Source organism: Eublepharis macularius, chromosome 17, assembly GCF_028583425.1.
Source record: "Eublepharis macularius isolate TG4126 chromosome 17, MPM_Emac_v1.0, whole genome shotgun sequence".
In the NCBI taxonomy this organism is placed as follows: domain Eukaryota; kingdom Metazoa; phylum Chordata; class Lepidosauria; order Squamata; family Eublepharidae; genus Eublepharis; species Eublepharis macularius.
This window is the reverse complement of record NC_072806.1, coordinates 17,862,982-17,878,887: the sequence shown is the minus strand read 5'-3', so window position 1 is coordinate 17,878,887 and position 15,906 is coordinate 17,862,982. Positions and strand designations below refer to the sequence as shown.

The following is a 15,906-nucleotide window of genomic DNA, read 5'->3' as shown; positions in this document are numbered from 1 at the left end:
TTTAACTTTTGGGTTAGCCCGCTGGGGCCAATTCCTTATGCCAAAGAAGTTCTAGCCAAGTGGTCTACAGGAATTCCTGAAACAAGTCAACAGATAACTGATTTTTAATGTAGGGAAAAACACAAATCACTGCAATCTATCCTACTACATAATTCTGTAAGCGTATTCCCGAGGACTCACTGGGATTCCACAGCACAGGCGCATTAGTGCACCCCTAGCGGGATAAGAGGGGAGTTGCTCCGTCGGTCAATGTGGCTGGATGTGCAGGAGCCCATCAGGAAGCTGGTGCCACCCCTGCGCTCCCCATCCGCGAGGCCAGATCCGGCCCCATTGGGGCCATGATCCCAGAGGGGGTGAGGGATGTAGCAGCAGGGAATCCTTGCTTGCCTGCTCTCCTCGCCAAGGCGGGGGGGGGGGGGGGCGCACAGCGGCGGGCAATCCTTGCTTGCCTTCCCCCCGCCCTCAAAGCCATGATCCGGGTGGCTGCACAGTGGAGGAGCTGGAGCCGCCTCCCTTGCACACTCCCTGCCTGTGGCGGTCACTGCCAGGTGCAGGAGCCTGTCAGGGCGCCTGGCACCATCCCTCACATTGCGGCACTGGGAAGGGGACAATGCTGTTGGGCAACCCTGCCCTCCTTTCCCCACCCCAAATCAGGGGGCTAGGCAATGCCCATCCTGGCCACCCTGCCTTTCTCCCCCTGCCCCAGATAGGGGTTCTGTGGAGGGTGCAGTGCCCAGCCGGGCCACTTTGCCCCCCTCCCCACCTCCAGATAGGGGCTCTGGGGAGAGGGCAATAGCGACCCAGGCCACCGTGCCCCCCCCCACCCCAGCTCAGGGTGCTGGGAAGCAGACAATGTCCAGTCCTGCTGCCCTGCCCTCCTCACTCCACCCCAGATAGGGGCTCTGGGGAGAGGACAATGGCCAGCTGGGCTGCCTTGCCCTCCCTTCCCCCAACCCAGACTGAGGCGCTGGGGAGGGGGCAATGCCCAGCTCCGTTGCCCTGCCCGCCTTCCCCCAACCCAGATGGGGTTGCTGGGGAGGGGGCAATGCCCAGCCCGCCCCCCTGCCCTTTTCTAGAGCCAGTTGAATTTTTTGCTACAATGGGCTTTGTTGCTAGTTATAAATACTAGTAAACCAGGAGCTTGTGCCCACAAGAATTCCACTGGAGCTGGCAAAGCTTACTTCACTGATTAGAGGAGTCAGTAACTACGTTTGTTGATTAATGGAAACCCTTCATAGATTATTTACATGAAATAGATAATGATTTGTGGATTTGTAGATTTATGGGCTAAGGGATTTTGACATTAAGAAAAAACAGCTTTTAATCATCGAGAGAATGAGTACATTTGACATGATAAGAATATTTGTTTTGGAGAAACGTGGAAACTTTTTAATTTAGATAGTTTGCTTTTTTATTGTTATTTTTATTTGTATTATGTATGTTTTGTAATTCTTGTTTGTTGATTTTGTTTGTTTGTTTTGTTAGTGTGTGTGCAATTGCAGCATTTTTAGGCTTTTTTTTAATGATATAAAACTCTTAATAAGAAAAAAGAATTCCACCGTGCCCCCCTTGGACTCCTGAGGACCAACACTGGCCAGGTGCATCAATGCCCTTCACAGAGGTTCAGTTTACACAAAACGCTCAAGTAAGGACTTCTTTAATGAAAGAGATACCACATTTCTTTTGTATATATTATATACACACGTAACACATGCACCGATTTCTAAGGAAGCCGAGTGGAACTAGCTTTTTCTTCAGCCAGACTCTTTGCAATGGAACTGCTAAGCAGCACCTGCTGCTACCAGGCCCTGCTCTTGGTGCAGAGGATTCATATATATAGATATATATGTAAATATACACATGCATATTATTCTTTTTTTAAAAAAAGAAAAAAGTGCAAATTAACACATTTAGCACCAATTCCAAATTGCACATCTTGAAGTCCATGATCCAGGAGCATCTGAACTGATACTTGGAGGGGAGGAAAAAGAGGCTCGTCTGCTTGCTACTAGGGTGGCATGTGGAAGATCAGCTTCTAATCTACCTCGAAAGCGTTGTGCGTATTTGGCCGTTCATTTACTCACTGCCTGTGGATCATATGTTTGCATAAAAGTAATGTAACTGCAGAAACACAAAGCACTTAATAGAATACTCTGTTTTTATATCTTGTTCGCGTTTCATATTTGAAGGAGAAATGTTGAAAAGCCCAAACTCCCCACCCTTTTGTCCTTTCCAAACCTCATGTGTTGCCCTACTTCCATCTTAGCTCCCCCACCATATCCCCTGCTACAGAACATTTGCAAGAGGCTGTGTCTGTATTCTCTGTCAAGAAAAAGTTTTAGCCAACAGTGTTTTCCAGGGAAGGACTGAGAGCCACTGGCTACAGAAGCATCCTACTCTACATGTGGTTTGGCTTTGCCCGTAGTCACCTGACAAACAGCGCATTGCAAAGCCATTATTTTGCACTGTAGTGAAAGCACCCTAATGGCTAGATGGTTCTGGATGCAAGAGTTCAAACTTCTCCTGGGAGAGAAGGAATTGCTACGCTTTGTGTTTTTTGCATTCCCCCCCCACCTCCCCCATGAATGAGCTAGGGCTATGCTGCTTTTGTCTAAGCTGTGTCGCTTCCATTTTCAGTTCTTTTGAAACCAAAATGGTAGCTGCACTGGCGATCTTTTGTATCTGCCGCATCTAATCAAATGCCTCAGTGCTAGAACAAAGGAAGCCCTGAGCAGGAACTAAGTCCACCATGGCAGACTTGTTCCCTGATGGTGAGGTACAAACAAGGAAAAACTTGCAATTCTGGTGCAGAAATATACTGTCAGTGGCAGAGGGTGGGGATGGATAACCAGGGGCTCATTGTTGCTTGCAGCCTTCCTTTTTGTCCCTGGATTTCTGGCGGTTCACCTTTTCTGGCTGCCGTTTGGTGGGGGATACAAAGGTGGGTTCTGAAATCTCATCCATATAGTCAAAGAGGCCATCCACTGGAACAGGACGTACTGAGCCCACAGCTGAAGGGAGGAGGAGGAGGAGGAGGAGAAGGGAGAAACAAACTTAACTGCATCGGCAGCATCTTTGTTACCTACCAGAATCATCCAACTACCTCCCTTTCTAATCCTCTCTCTTCAAATGTAAAGTTTTTTTCACATAAACTACCAATGGCAGCCACAAAAGCAACTGTGATGCAACTCAAACCCACTGTCCACTTGGCAGCACAATGCAAAGACTTTGCTAAAAGGAGGCAGGGCCAAAGTGGTTCCATCAGCACCCCTCCCGCTACTATACAAACCCTTTGACCACTGCCCCCAGGACATGCCAGGATGCTAAGCATTCAGGGAACTGGCTGTGGGTGTCCTTTTAATGCACAGTAAGTACTAACACCATTGCATGGTCATCAGCAACAGCCACCATTCACTTGGGGGTGATGGAACTATTTATGTGCTGGGCACAGGGAGGATAATGGAAAAGCAAAAGATGACGTTTCAGGCTGCAATTGCAAATGGGAGAGTTCAAAGATTCCACTGCACCATCAGGAGGAAGCAGAACTGTGGGCTTCTCTGTTAGGTCACATGACCATTTGGGCGGGAAGCGGTCGCTATGTGATACGAGAGCAACAGCCCCTAACAGGCTCTAAGAAGAAAGAATTCTCCGTTGGCAGGCCTGCGCATGTGCAGTCCCATGTGGGACTGCCCAGAAAAACGAAGATGGACTGTGTATTCCTGTCATATCATCCCATGTCACAATAAGGCCTTGAAGTTAAAACAGACCTTTGTTCTACCATCCATGCAGATAACCCTATTGCATACAAACGTGTCTCATTCTGTCTACACAGCTGTCATTCAAAAGCATTAAATGAGAGATGGAGGCTGGAAGGCAGGGGAGGTTAACAGTCATTTACCATGCCTCTCTTGTTCTCCAAACTGCACCAACAATGAGTTGGCACGAGCACAACCTTTCTCTCCCTCTACAAGTATGTATGTAACAATATACTTTTGGCCTTGGTCTAGATTAAAGGAGTCACCCTCAAAGCAGGTTCGCTTGATCGCTTGTGGTACATCAGAACTGCCTGCAAGTGAACAGAGGGGCGGTTTTGTTTTGAGGCCATTGCTTTGCGGTAAATGACTGACAGAGGAATACAGGCTAATAGTAGGCAGGCTAATGAAACTTTTAAGGGGCAGGATTAGTAGCCTCTGCTCTACTGGCAGGGCAAGTTTGTAGTTCCATTTATGGGATGCAAGCAGGCCATGACTAATTTGTCAGGCTGATTTCAATGCAACTTATATAGCTTTGCCTGGATCAGGATCATATGTTGTGCATATATGTATACATCCACAGCAGCACAATTCAGAAATTGTGTGTTAACTGGGCTGGGATGCACATCTAAAAATGTCTCTAAAATGCCAAGATCACAGATGCCTGTCCAGATGAGCTGTCCTTGCAGGTGTCCACTAATGTGACTGCTCATGTATGAACTTTGTGCAAGAGAGCTACACTGCCTTGGAAAACAAACAAGAAAACCCCCTTGTAGTACGGAAAAGTCCTGAAAAGAAAACAAGGTACATGAGGGATGGATACCCCCCCGAGTAGGAGGCCAATCCTGCTCAGTTCAATGGGCCTCAGTCCCTCGATCCCACCTTTCGTGTGACCTCCTACGTTACCTTGGGAACAGACTGTGCTCACATCAGAAGGTGGCTCCGTTCTTTTGGCTTTAAAGGTTGGATCCAGATCTTCAGCGATATTCCGGCAAAGCTGAGGCCTAAGGGACAAAGGCAGGATGCTGAAATATAACTGGCGCTCTTTGGCCTTCTGTGCAGCTGCACATATAAGGGGATCTGTGCCTGAGCAGAGTATTATTTGAATTCATCTAGAATGAAAACCTTAATGTTGATTTTAGAAAAAGGAATCTGCTATCTGTGAAGTATTGGGAGCTTTTACCGCACTTAGATCACAAGATCACCTGCCTGCTTAGACCTGCTCTCCCACCTGAGATATCTCCTAGGTCTTTGTAGGGACTCGTCTATTCAACCACCCAGTAGCTTGCCTTTTCCTGTCACTTTAAGGAGAAACTATAACTTAGCACCTGAAACCTGCTTACAAGAAGAGAAGGGCAAGTTGTGTGGCTGTACAGAATACCACGGATGCCTGTAAACCAGTGGGTAGCTGTGTTGGTCTGCAGCAGAAGAGCAAGATTTGAGCCCAGCAGCACCTTAAAGACCAATGAGATTTTCCAGGGCGCAAGCTTTCAAGAGCCAAGCTCCCTTCATTAGATACAACTTGTCGGTCTTCTTCATAATCTCTGTACAGGTACACATATATGGGAGGCCTAGCAAGCTGTTGTACGCAGCAACAGGTACAGGCGGCGGCATCAGGAATACTGTGAGCTGGAACAGCCACTTTGGAGGGAGCCATCAGATCCAAAGCAGTGTGTCTAATGATGCGTGGTGGTGTAGCGGCTCGAATGACAAATGAGGATCTGGGTGAGCCAGGTTTGATTTCATGCTCTGTCGTGGAAGCTCGCTGGGTGACCTGGGGCCAGTCCCACACTCTCAGCCTAACCTAATTGCCAGGGTTTGTTGCGAAGAAAAAATGGAGGAGAGGAGAACGGCACGAGCTGCTGTGGGTCTCCATTGGGGAGAACGGTGGGGTATAAAGGAAGTCAAACATGAAAAATAAAATGTTTAGTTCCCTGCTTATCCCTCCAGCCTCCCTCATGCCGATTTTTAGTCACCTTCCTGCAGCAAAAGGCCAGCTAGAAAATTTTAAATACATTTTCGACAGTAGACTCTCTGAAGCAGGTACCTGCCTTCTTATACTCCACGAAGCACATTCATGGCACTTAACAAACAGCTGCAAAAGGATAAGATCTGCTCTTCAAGAGTTTCGTAGAGCATCATCCTTCGAAAGGCAGAAGTGACAGACAGAGCCAAATCTCACAGAAGTGAGAAGTTTTTACGTCAAGTCTTACAGAATTTGATATCTGCTGTTATCTCAATGAGATACCCCAATGGACAGTTACAAAGAGGGGTTTCTCTAGCACCCTTGTCAACAAACAACACGTGTTACCTTCCTTCTGCACAAGGCCAAATCTGGTGCTAATAGCTGGAGACAGGAAATGGGCCTTCAAGATCTGACTTTTTAATCCATGAGGGCTGCAGAATTTAAGAAGCCCTGCATATACTTCACCCAGTTACTAGTCTGAGCACTGACTTCGTGTCCGCGTGGCCTCCTCTTGAGGGAGCATCTGATCTTTCCAGGGATTGGACTCTGGCAGGGGATGAAGCTCCACAGCTGTGCTGGGCCTCCTGTCAAAGGCAGTAAGAAGATGCTTATTTATTTTAATTATGGTATTTATAGTGCGCCTTTCTCACTGAGACTCAAGGCGGATTACAAAGTGCAAATCAGTACAGTCAATTTCAGAGACATTTCAATAAACAATGTAACAGAGTATATAAATGCAAGTTTGCAAAGATTCAAACCAGCAGAAATCCAGGACAGTGTTTAAGAAATGCTGAAACAGAGCTTAAGCAGTTCCAAGACCGACATGCAAAACCACACAGAAGCTCCCCAGTAGGATCAGACTTACAGCAGCAGACAGGACACAGCACTTAAGTATATAGTCCCTATCCTTTTTTCACTAATGCATCTCTTTGAATAAAAAGCCTCCTTGAATAATTCAGTTTTGCATAGTCTGCAGAAACCCAGGAGAGTGGGAGCTTTCCTGACCTCTTCAGGCAGAAGATGGCAGAAGGATTAAGGGGAGAGGCAGGAGGAAATGACTCGACTCTGAACAGATCTGCACTCCTTGTGTGTCTGTTTAGCTGGGAGAGGGAGACTGGACAAGCTTAGGGATCAACACTAGCAACACACACGTTTTCACATAGTGACTACAAGAAAAGTTGCAGACTAATTGGTCAAAGCCATTAACCAGCCCACGGATGCAAGAAGCCATCAAGAAAACTGTCTGTCCCCTTCTAGCTTTTTGGCACAAACAGCCATTCTGAGGCTTGGATTCTGTCTATGGCAAAATTCCCCATCAAATAGCCTCTTTTCAAACATAACACTTTCAGTAGTGTAAACGCGCTTGGATTGGACCAGAGAGTTCAAATCTCTTCTCAGACATGAAGTTCACAGAGGGTGGCGGCAGCTAACCTCAGAGGATTGCTGTAATGAACGAAAAGCCCTCCCAATACATGCCTCGGGGGGGGGGGGGGGGGAAGCAAGAGACAATGAAAGCAACTCCCAGCCTAAACTGGATTTACCCTTCAATCCAATTTCAGCAGCTTTGTGGAGAACTGGATTGTGACTTTTGTGTTTCTGAAGTGATCAACTACACGTCCCAATTTCATCAGTCTTCTGCTGCACCAACACTCCCAGAAAAGAATGTGCTCTACCACGGCAGTCATTCCTTTTGTGTGTACAGGATCCTGTCGGTGCTTCCAATGAAGCAGCTACACATTTCCCTGGGGTTGCCGGAACAGGGTGCTGCTGCCTCCAGTTGCGTCATGGGCTGTGGCAACTGCTGGCCCAGCCGACCCAACTCAGACTCCATTCTTTACATGTTTCAACAGCTTGATCTCCCTCCCCAGGGCACTGCAGCTAGAGATCTGAGTCAAGCCCCAGAAAAAGTGCTTCTGGGGGCCACCACAGGGAGAGGCTCACTGGGTCACCCTGCGGCCATGCAAAGCTGAGACTGACAAGTTCTGCCAGTCTCATCTTTGCGTAGCCAAAGCAGGAGCCACTGTGAACTGTCTCATGGGGACATCAATGATGTGAGGTGATATAAATGCATAGAAAATACTAAAAGTCAGGTAAGTTGACTGCTGTGCACAGCTGTAAACAGCAATCAACAGACAGAGGCTACTCCTCTCATGGGCACAAGGGTTTTTCTCCAGCCCAGGCAAAATGAGGGTCTCTCTGTGTGTTACCTCTAGACCTCGGCTCCGTCTCCGTTCAGAGAGGCTGTGCACCTCCTTGATGCTCTCAGCTGCTCCGTCCTTGCCGGAGGATCTCCACTGGGCTTTCAGTTCCTGGTCTTGCATATATCGAGCGATCTCCTGTAGTACGAGCATGAGAGACGGATATTTTCAATTCATCCCATCTGGAAAACTACAATGAACAGAGATGCACTCAACGATGCCTGAGGACACCCAGGGAGGAGAGAGATTTGGGCAGTGTCTACTGTACATGCAAGCTGGGAAGCTCTGGCCTTCTCATGGCATTACTGAATCCTCCCCTACCAGCAGCACCTTATTTAATCAACCCTTTCAGACAGAGAATGCCATTTAGGACAAGGTATGTGCAGGGGCAGACTGACACATCTAAATAGCCCAGGAAGAAGCTGAGCGATCACCGGCAATGCCATGGGACCAATCAACTCGGACTTACCAAAACCAGTTTGGTGAGTGGGCTGCCACTCACCAAACAGCGGGAGGAGTTATTTGGCTGTTTTCCGGTCATGAGAACCTTCCCATTAATTGAAAGGGCCAACTGTCCCTGGATCTGTGACATTCCCGTGACAGATACAGAAAGGGCGAGGCCCAAGGTTGCCACCACAGCTGCAATCTTCCTAGGTCGGCCTGCCTCACAGCAGCTCTGCCTGTCCAGCACAGGAGCAGACAGGTAGTCCCCTTGTAGCGAACTGCAGCCTCAAAGGTCAGGGATCAGACTGAATCCACACCCTCCAGGAAGGAGTTCCATTAACTGGTGATGGGGGGAGAATATCTTGGTTGGAACAGAATGCACTGATGCGACTCTACAGGCTATCATGGGCCGCAGAAAGGGAGGCAGCCTCTAAAAGCTGCTGACAACATAACATGTGCGGCAAAGCCTCTCTCTCTCAGGACCATTTCTGCAATTTGCAACAACCCGCGCAGGGGGTGGTGCTTGGAGGACCATGTCAATGAGGAACTCTGAAAACAAACCTATGTTCTGCCTCCCAGGAGCCGCACTCACATTAATTGCCTCATGCTTGGCAGTGGCACCTCCCCCCCCCCCCGTCATGCGTTTGATTGTTAAGACATAAGCAATATGGAGCCAGGCTTGGCTGGCTCTTCTGCCCGATTCCAAGAAGATATTGGAGCGTTCACTGAAGGGTAACGATACTCCCACTACGCTCTGATGCCAGCCCTGCCTCCAGCATGCCCTTCCATCTTAACACCCCAGATATACACAAGAGTCCAGAAATGGGGCCAAGAGAAACAAACAAGAACATGGGGAAGAGATCACAGCTGGTGCATTACCTCATCCTGAGCCACCTGGGCAGCTCTGTAGTCATCGTTACGCTCCCGGTTCTTCCTGGCTCTCTGCACAAGAGGGGTCAAAAGCTAATAAGCGTGTGGGAAAACAAACACTTCAAAGAGAGGGACAGAGCTGCCCTGTTTCCATACAGCACATACCCTTACCTTTTCTAGCACCCAAGCATGTAAAAATAAACAATTATTGCCAAGCTCCAGTTCATGATACTTTTTCCAACGCAAGGCTGAATCCTGCCGGGCTGAATGCTTTTATCAGTTGAACCAGCAATGAATCAATCAAAGTTCTCATTTACTGAGCCCATCCGGCCCAGTACTGTCTCTTCTCAGAGTGGCAGCAGCTCCCCAAGGTCAAAGGCAGAGACACAAAAGATTCTTTAACTGGAGATTCTGTAAAGGACCAAAACTGAGGTCTTCTGCATGCAAAGCAGATGCACACCGCTATGTTACTTTCTTAGAATGAAACAAGAGAATCTTGAAAGCGGTCTTTTATCTCTACAACAAATAAATTACAATTCAATCAACAAACACCATCTTAGAACTGGTTCAGTACCTTTAAAAGTTGCCTATGTTGAAGTTTTGGGAAAATGCATAAGAACATAAGAACATAAGCAAAGCCATGTTGGATCAGGCCAGTGGCCCATCCAGTCCAACATTCTGTCACACACAGTGGCTAGAAATCCAGTGCCATCTAAAGGACTGTCAGTGAGGCCAGGACACCAGAAGCCCTCCCACTGCCTTCCTTCCAGCACCAAGACAACAGAGCACCACCTCCCCACAAAGAGAATACCATCTATCTCCTGTGGCTAATAGCCACTGATGGACCTCTGCTCCATATATTTGTCCAGTCCCCTCTTGAAGCTGGCAATGCTTGTAGCTGCCACCACCTCCTGTGGCAACGAATTCCATGTGTTTATCACCCTTTGTGTAAAGTAGTATTTTCTTCTATCTGTTCTAACCCGACTGCTCAATAATTTCATAGAGTGCCCACGAGTTCTTGTATTGTGAGAAAGGGAGAAAAACACATCTTTCTCTACCTTCTCTAACCCGTGCATTATCTTGTAAACCTCTATCATGTCTCCCCTCAGTCGTCTTTTCTCCAGGCTAAAGAGCCCCAAGCGCCTCAATCTTTCCTCATAGGGAAAGTGTTCCAACCCTTTAATCATTTTAGTTGCCCTTCTCTGTACTTTTTCCAGTGCTATGATATCTTTTTTAAGGTGTGGCGACCAGAACTGTACACAGTACTCCAAATGAGGCCTCACCATCGATTTATACAGAGGCATTATGATACCAGCTGATTTGTTTTCAATCCCTTTCCTAATAACCCCTAGCATAGCATTAGCTTTTTTTATGGCAGTCGCACACTGTGCTGACGTTTTTAGTGAGTTATCTATCATGACTCCAAGATCTCTCTCTTGGTCAGTCTCCGCCAGTTCAGACCCCATCAACTTGTATTTATATTTTGGATTTTTGGTTCCAATGTGCATTACTTTGCACTTGGCTACATTGAACCTCATTTGCCACATGGATGCCCACTCTTCTAGCCTCGACAGATCCCTTTGGAGTGCCTCACAATCCTCTCTGGCTTTCACCACCCTGAACAATTTCGTGTCATCTGCAAATTTAGCCACTTCACTGCTTAATCCCAATTCCAAATCATTAATAAACAAGTTAAAAAGCATTGGACCCAATACCGACCCCTGTGGCACCCCACTGCTCACCACCCTCCACTGTGAGAAGTGCCCGTTTATACTCACTCTCTGTTTCCTATTAATTAGCCAGTTTTCGATCCACAAGAGGACTTGGCCCTTTATCCCATAGCTACTGAGCTTACTTAGGAGCCTTTGATGAGGAACTTTGTCAAAAGCTTTCTGGAAGTCAAGATAAACAATATCTATCGGGTCTCCCTTGTCCACTTGTTTGTTCACTCCCTCAAAGAACTCTAACAGATTGGTGAGACAAGATCTTCCCTTACAGAACCCATGCTGAGTTTTCCTCATCAGCTTTTGGTCATCAATGTGCCCACTAATTTTATTTTTGATAAATAAAGATTATTTAAATCTGACAGATGAATCAATTAAAATGAAGACGATGTATTAATTTCATAAGATCAGAAGAGTAATCCTATTGGATCAGGCTAAGGTGGGTTTAGCTAGTCCTGCACTCTGTTTCCGAGAGAGGCTGGCCAGACGCATTTGGGAAACTTGCGAGGAGGGTACTAAGACACACACACCCTCTCCTGCTGTTTGTCCACACCAACTGGTACTCAACAGGTATTCTTCCTCTGAACCTGGACGTTCTGTTTAGCTATGACGACTAATAGCTGTTGGTAGATTTCTCTTACTCCAAGAAAGAATGTAATCCATGACTATGCTCTCCTAATTTTTAATTAATATTTTTACTAATTATCGGAGCTGATAAATTTATTTTTAAAAAAGAATGTGGGACATCCACAGATACGTGCCAGAGGTCATCATCTCATGTGAGTTAATCATTCAATCAATTAAGTTGAAGGACTTCCTCTTGCCTGTTGTTATGGGAGAGGAAGGAAGTTCTTTCAAAGCACTTTCTATCCACCATGCATAATTTTATGAACTTCTCCCACATTTGACGTTAGTTGCCTTTTGCTCAACTGTCAATCCCCACGCTCCTTACATATTAGCTGAGTTTCTATTAATAACCTCCAGGCATCCTGAACAGACTTGGATTCTTTCAATTCCCTCTAACTAATACCCTTAATTTTCAAGAGATTTCCTCTTCTGAAATCAAAAGGTGACCATTGTGGACTACTGGGCAACTTTCACCAAAACACAGAGATACTAGATTTGTTAACCAAGGTCATGGTTCCTGAGCGGTTTTGACAGTACCGGCATTCAACACCAAATCCTGGCAAACCATTCAAGATTCATCTGGGGGTTGGTTTCCCCTTTAGTTGGTTCCATGATTAATTGTTCTAAGGCACAGTCATTTCTGTGGGCTTGAACTTCAGAATCTTCTAGTGATCTAAATTTGGTTCTCAGATGACCTCACAACTACATTTTTCAAAATCAGCAATTGTGAAATACGCTGTGTCACTGACTATTCCCTACAGCCTTATCTGGAGAGTGTGCAATGCCCACCACCTTTGCAATAGGCAGACAAGTCACCAGATAGCCAATATGCCCGTCGGAATCCTCTCTCTCTTCTAGCAACCAAATCTGCAACGTGTTTAACCGGTTTGGCAATACTCCCACTGCTAACCAAATGAGTTGCATTTCTGATTCAGAAATAGAAGAGGTAGGGGGTAGACACTCACAATAGAAGCTTGCTCCTCTTCTTGCAGTCTCTGAGCTAGTTCTTCATCTTGGCGGAGCTGTTCCAGAGTCTGGAGTTCCAAATTTGCCATTGCCCAATGCAGAGGTTCAGCGTCATCACCTTAACACCGGAAGACAAAAATACAAGCATCAGAAGAAAGAGGGCATGGCAGCTGTGTGTACTGCTGATGGTGCAGAGGAGGACTATCTCCAAAGATTACTACCCCTCTCTCCATGGAACAGGGCAGGACTGCAAGCACTGTGGGGTGTAGAAGCACAGTAAAAGCAGTGAAAAAGGCAAAATCCACACCAGGGATGATTAGGGAAAGGAAGTGAAAATAAAACAGGCAGTATATCACAACAACCCCCTTCAGCAGATCTCTGATGTTGCTGCATTCAGATTCCTGAGCAGTTTTGGCCTCAAAAAGGGTATCACAGAGCTGAAAGAAGTGGTGCAGAAGAACAAGTAAAATGAATACTACTGCTACAAACCGGCCTAGATGGCTTTATAAGGGAATTAGGGGATTTTGCAAATGACAGGTCTACCGACACTTCTCCATATTCAGAGGCGGTATACCGTAATTGCTTGGGGGCAACAGGGGTGAAGGGCTATTGCTTTTATAATCTTCTTGTGGGCTTCCTGGGAGAATCTGGCTAACAACTGTAGGAGATGACTGTCAGGATTTTTCTTTTGTTATTTAAATGAGAAATACAGGGAAATGCAAGCAGACAAATTAGAGACAACAGCCTAACAGGTTGAATGTGAAGAACACTAGTAAAAGTAAGCCTCATATTTTTGCCTCTTATGCCTCTTATAGCAACTGGCTTATAAAAAAGAGCTTTGCTTTAGGAAAAGGAATTGCATAATTCTGTAAAAGAATTTTCAAAATTATAATCAGGGAAATTATGAACAAGTCACTGAAAGTCTGCAGAAGCAAAGTGTCACTGCCAGCATAGAAGGCCAAGAAGAGACAAAGGTTGCAAGTTTGTACACTGTAAGAAATTCCTCATTTTTTGAGAAAAGGCCACTCAGAGGTCTGCTGGAGTGTCCTAGAACAGCAGTTTTACTTTACATTCCAGGGATCCTGAAGTTCCTCAGAAGTTATGGCAGTGAAGTGTCTCTTGCAGACAACTGGTCCAGCCACCACGCAGCCCCAAGAGACTGCTGGGTGTGATTTTGATATGCTTTCAGGACAAGCAAGGCAACGGTTCATTGTGTGAACTGACTACGCACTCTAGAACAGGCCCCATGCTGAGGTTCCACTGCTGTGTTCAGGAATTCTTGTTTCGCTGAGGCAATGCAGAAAGGTGTCTGTGAGAACCACTGCCCATGAAAGTAAAAAAATGCTTGCTATTACTTGTGAACTGGTGCAGCATAACAGTCTGGCAAAACTACACATACCAGGGATCCACAATCAGGTATCTCAACAAATAATTTAGCTGAAAAAAGCAGATATGGTTTGGTGTTGGGCTTCCCCTAACGTTTCTTTGACTGAAACGGCCCCCTGTCGCAATGGCTTTTGGTCCCAGGGTTTAGGGGAAATGACAGGTGCAATATGGATACTTATCCACCACCACTCCCGTTACCAGGGCTTAAAGCAGCTGGGGAGGGGAGAAAGAGAGAACTTTTCATTTGAAGAAACAGGGAGAAGAATTAAGCCATCTTTGCTCAGAACTGCAAGCCCTACTCCATATTGCCCCCTTGGCAGCTGCTTGTTATGACTCAACTACAACTCATGGGATCCTCTCTCAGACCCCCAACAATTTGGTCCTGAATGTGAGGAGATCCCAGTTCAAACCTCACATCTGCCCTGTGGCAAGGCACCCTCAGCTTGCCCAACCCACTGTGGGGATGGAGCATGGAGATAAATCATACTGGCCTGCCTTTTTTATGGATGCTGTAGGGATTACTGATATGAATGTAGACTCTTAGTTTAGGTGGTGGCGTTTTTTCTTTTTTTAAACAAATGGACAAATTCTCTCAAAAAGCATCTAACTTGATAGCTAAATTCATGCACAGAGGCAGCGTATCTTTGCAAAAACAGATGCTGGGGGCAATCAATGAGGGAAGGCCATTTCGCCATCTTTGTGTTGTTCTTATTCGGCTTGGCAACATGTCATGTTAAGCTGGAGCTGACTTGCTCAAAGTGGGGCCCTCTCCTTCCGCCCTGACTCTGCTCTGGCAACCTGTATGATGCAGATGCATTCAGAGAAGCAGAGGCTATCCAGTGTCAGACTCGGTTCTGAGCTCCGGTTACCTTTCTCGCCATTGGAGTTCTCGAACCTCTGCTTCTGCCGTCGGATCTCTTCCTCTTCTAAGTCTTGCAACCTCTTGGCTAGCTCCTGTGCATGGCAGAAAATCAGAATAGGTGTACTTCCAAACTCCACCTGTTTTTGTCATCATACTTACTGTTGACCACTTGATGACTGTGAGTAGCCCTGGAGGCCAAATAGAAACCAGGCAGGATATAAATGTTCTAAATTAAAAACAGATACAAAAGTGGCCTTCCTCCATTGTCTCTCTCATTCTCACCTGGCTGGTAAAACACCCTCCCACGAGGATAACTAACTGAAAGTTCCGTCTGTGGCCAATCTGGAAATCTTTAAGTTCTATTTTAATTTTATCACCTTTTACTTTTTTGCCTTTTTGAGTTTGGCCTGTTAATGAAACAACATTTCTTGGCAGCCTTTGTCTTGGTCTTTGGGGAGCTGCAAGCAAACCAGGCAGATAAAGAATTTGAGATTATGATAACCTCCTTGTGCATTTATTTCTTACATTTCTATCATGCCTTTCTTCCAATGTGAAACTGAGAACAACGTATATGTAAATAGTTCCCAGGTCTTCAATCCAGGCACCAGCCAGAACCGGACTTCTGCCTTCATACTCAAACCCCAGAACTCCAGTCAATGCATCTCTGCATTTGTATACTGAATTGGCATTTACTGACATGTTGCAAAGGGGAACTTCTGAGCAGGGTGAAAACAAACCTTGAATACATGGACCTGCCTTCTGAGTAAGCCCCTGGGTCTCTTAAAGTCACTGCTACATATTCTCATTGGTAGCAGCTCTCCAGGTGACTTAGATAGGAGAACTTTCATATCACCTGCTACCTGATCTTTTTCAAACTGGAGATGCCAGGATTGAACCCAGGACCTTTAGCACCACAAAGCAGACACTCTACCACTGAGCCACAGCTTCTCCTCACACCTTGCGTGTGCTTAGGAAGATGGAGAAGAATCCAGGGCACGAGAGATTTCTAATATCCGGTCTCAGGGAAGGGAACAAACCAAGATTTTTAAAAGCGGGTATTTGTAAATACCTCAAGGCCTGCCTCCACCCATACCAGCTGACCCAAGCTCTG

At 46.3% G+C, this 15,906-nt stretch overlaps 1 protein-coding gene across 4 annotated transcripts in view; it reads right to left on the bottom strand.

Moving 5' to 3' along the window:
• The window catches only part of LOC129344633 (coiled-coil domain-containing protein 50-like), a 49,915-nt gene that overhangs the window by 2,276 nt on the left and 31,733 nt on the right, over nucleotides 1-15,906 (bottom strand). For 3 of the 4 annotated variants that reach the window (XM_055001432.1, XM_055001431.1, XM_055001430.1), the window contains exons 6-12: nucleotides 14,803-14,887; nucleotides 12,547-12,665; nucleotides 9,240-9,302; nucleotides 7,926-8,054; nucleotides 6,208-6,302; nucleotides 4,659-4,756; nucleotides 1,642-3,011 (exon numbers count right to left, since the gene is read on the bottom strand). In XM_055001432.1, the coding sequence (XP_054857407.1) occupies nucleotides 2,857-3,011; nucleotides 4,659-4,756; nucleotides 6,208-6,302; nucleotides 7,926-8,054; nucleotides 9,240-9,302; nucleotides 12,547-12,665; nucleotides 14,803-14,887 (744 nt within the window). In that variant the 3' untranslated portion in view covers nucleotides 1,642-2,856. Of the gene's footprint in view, nucleotides 1-1,641; nucleotides 3,012-4,658; nucleotides 4,757-6,207; nucleotides 6,303-7,925; nucleotides 8,055-9,239; nucleotides 9,303-12,546; nucleotides 12,666-14,802; nucleotides 14,888-15,906 lie in introns of those variants that run through there. The other variant, XM_055001433.1, reaches the window with a different exon arrangement.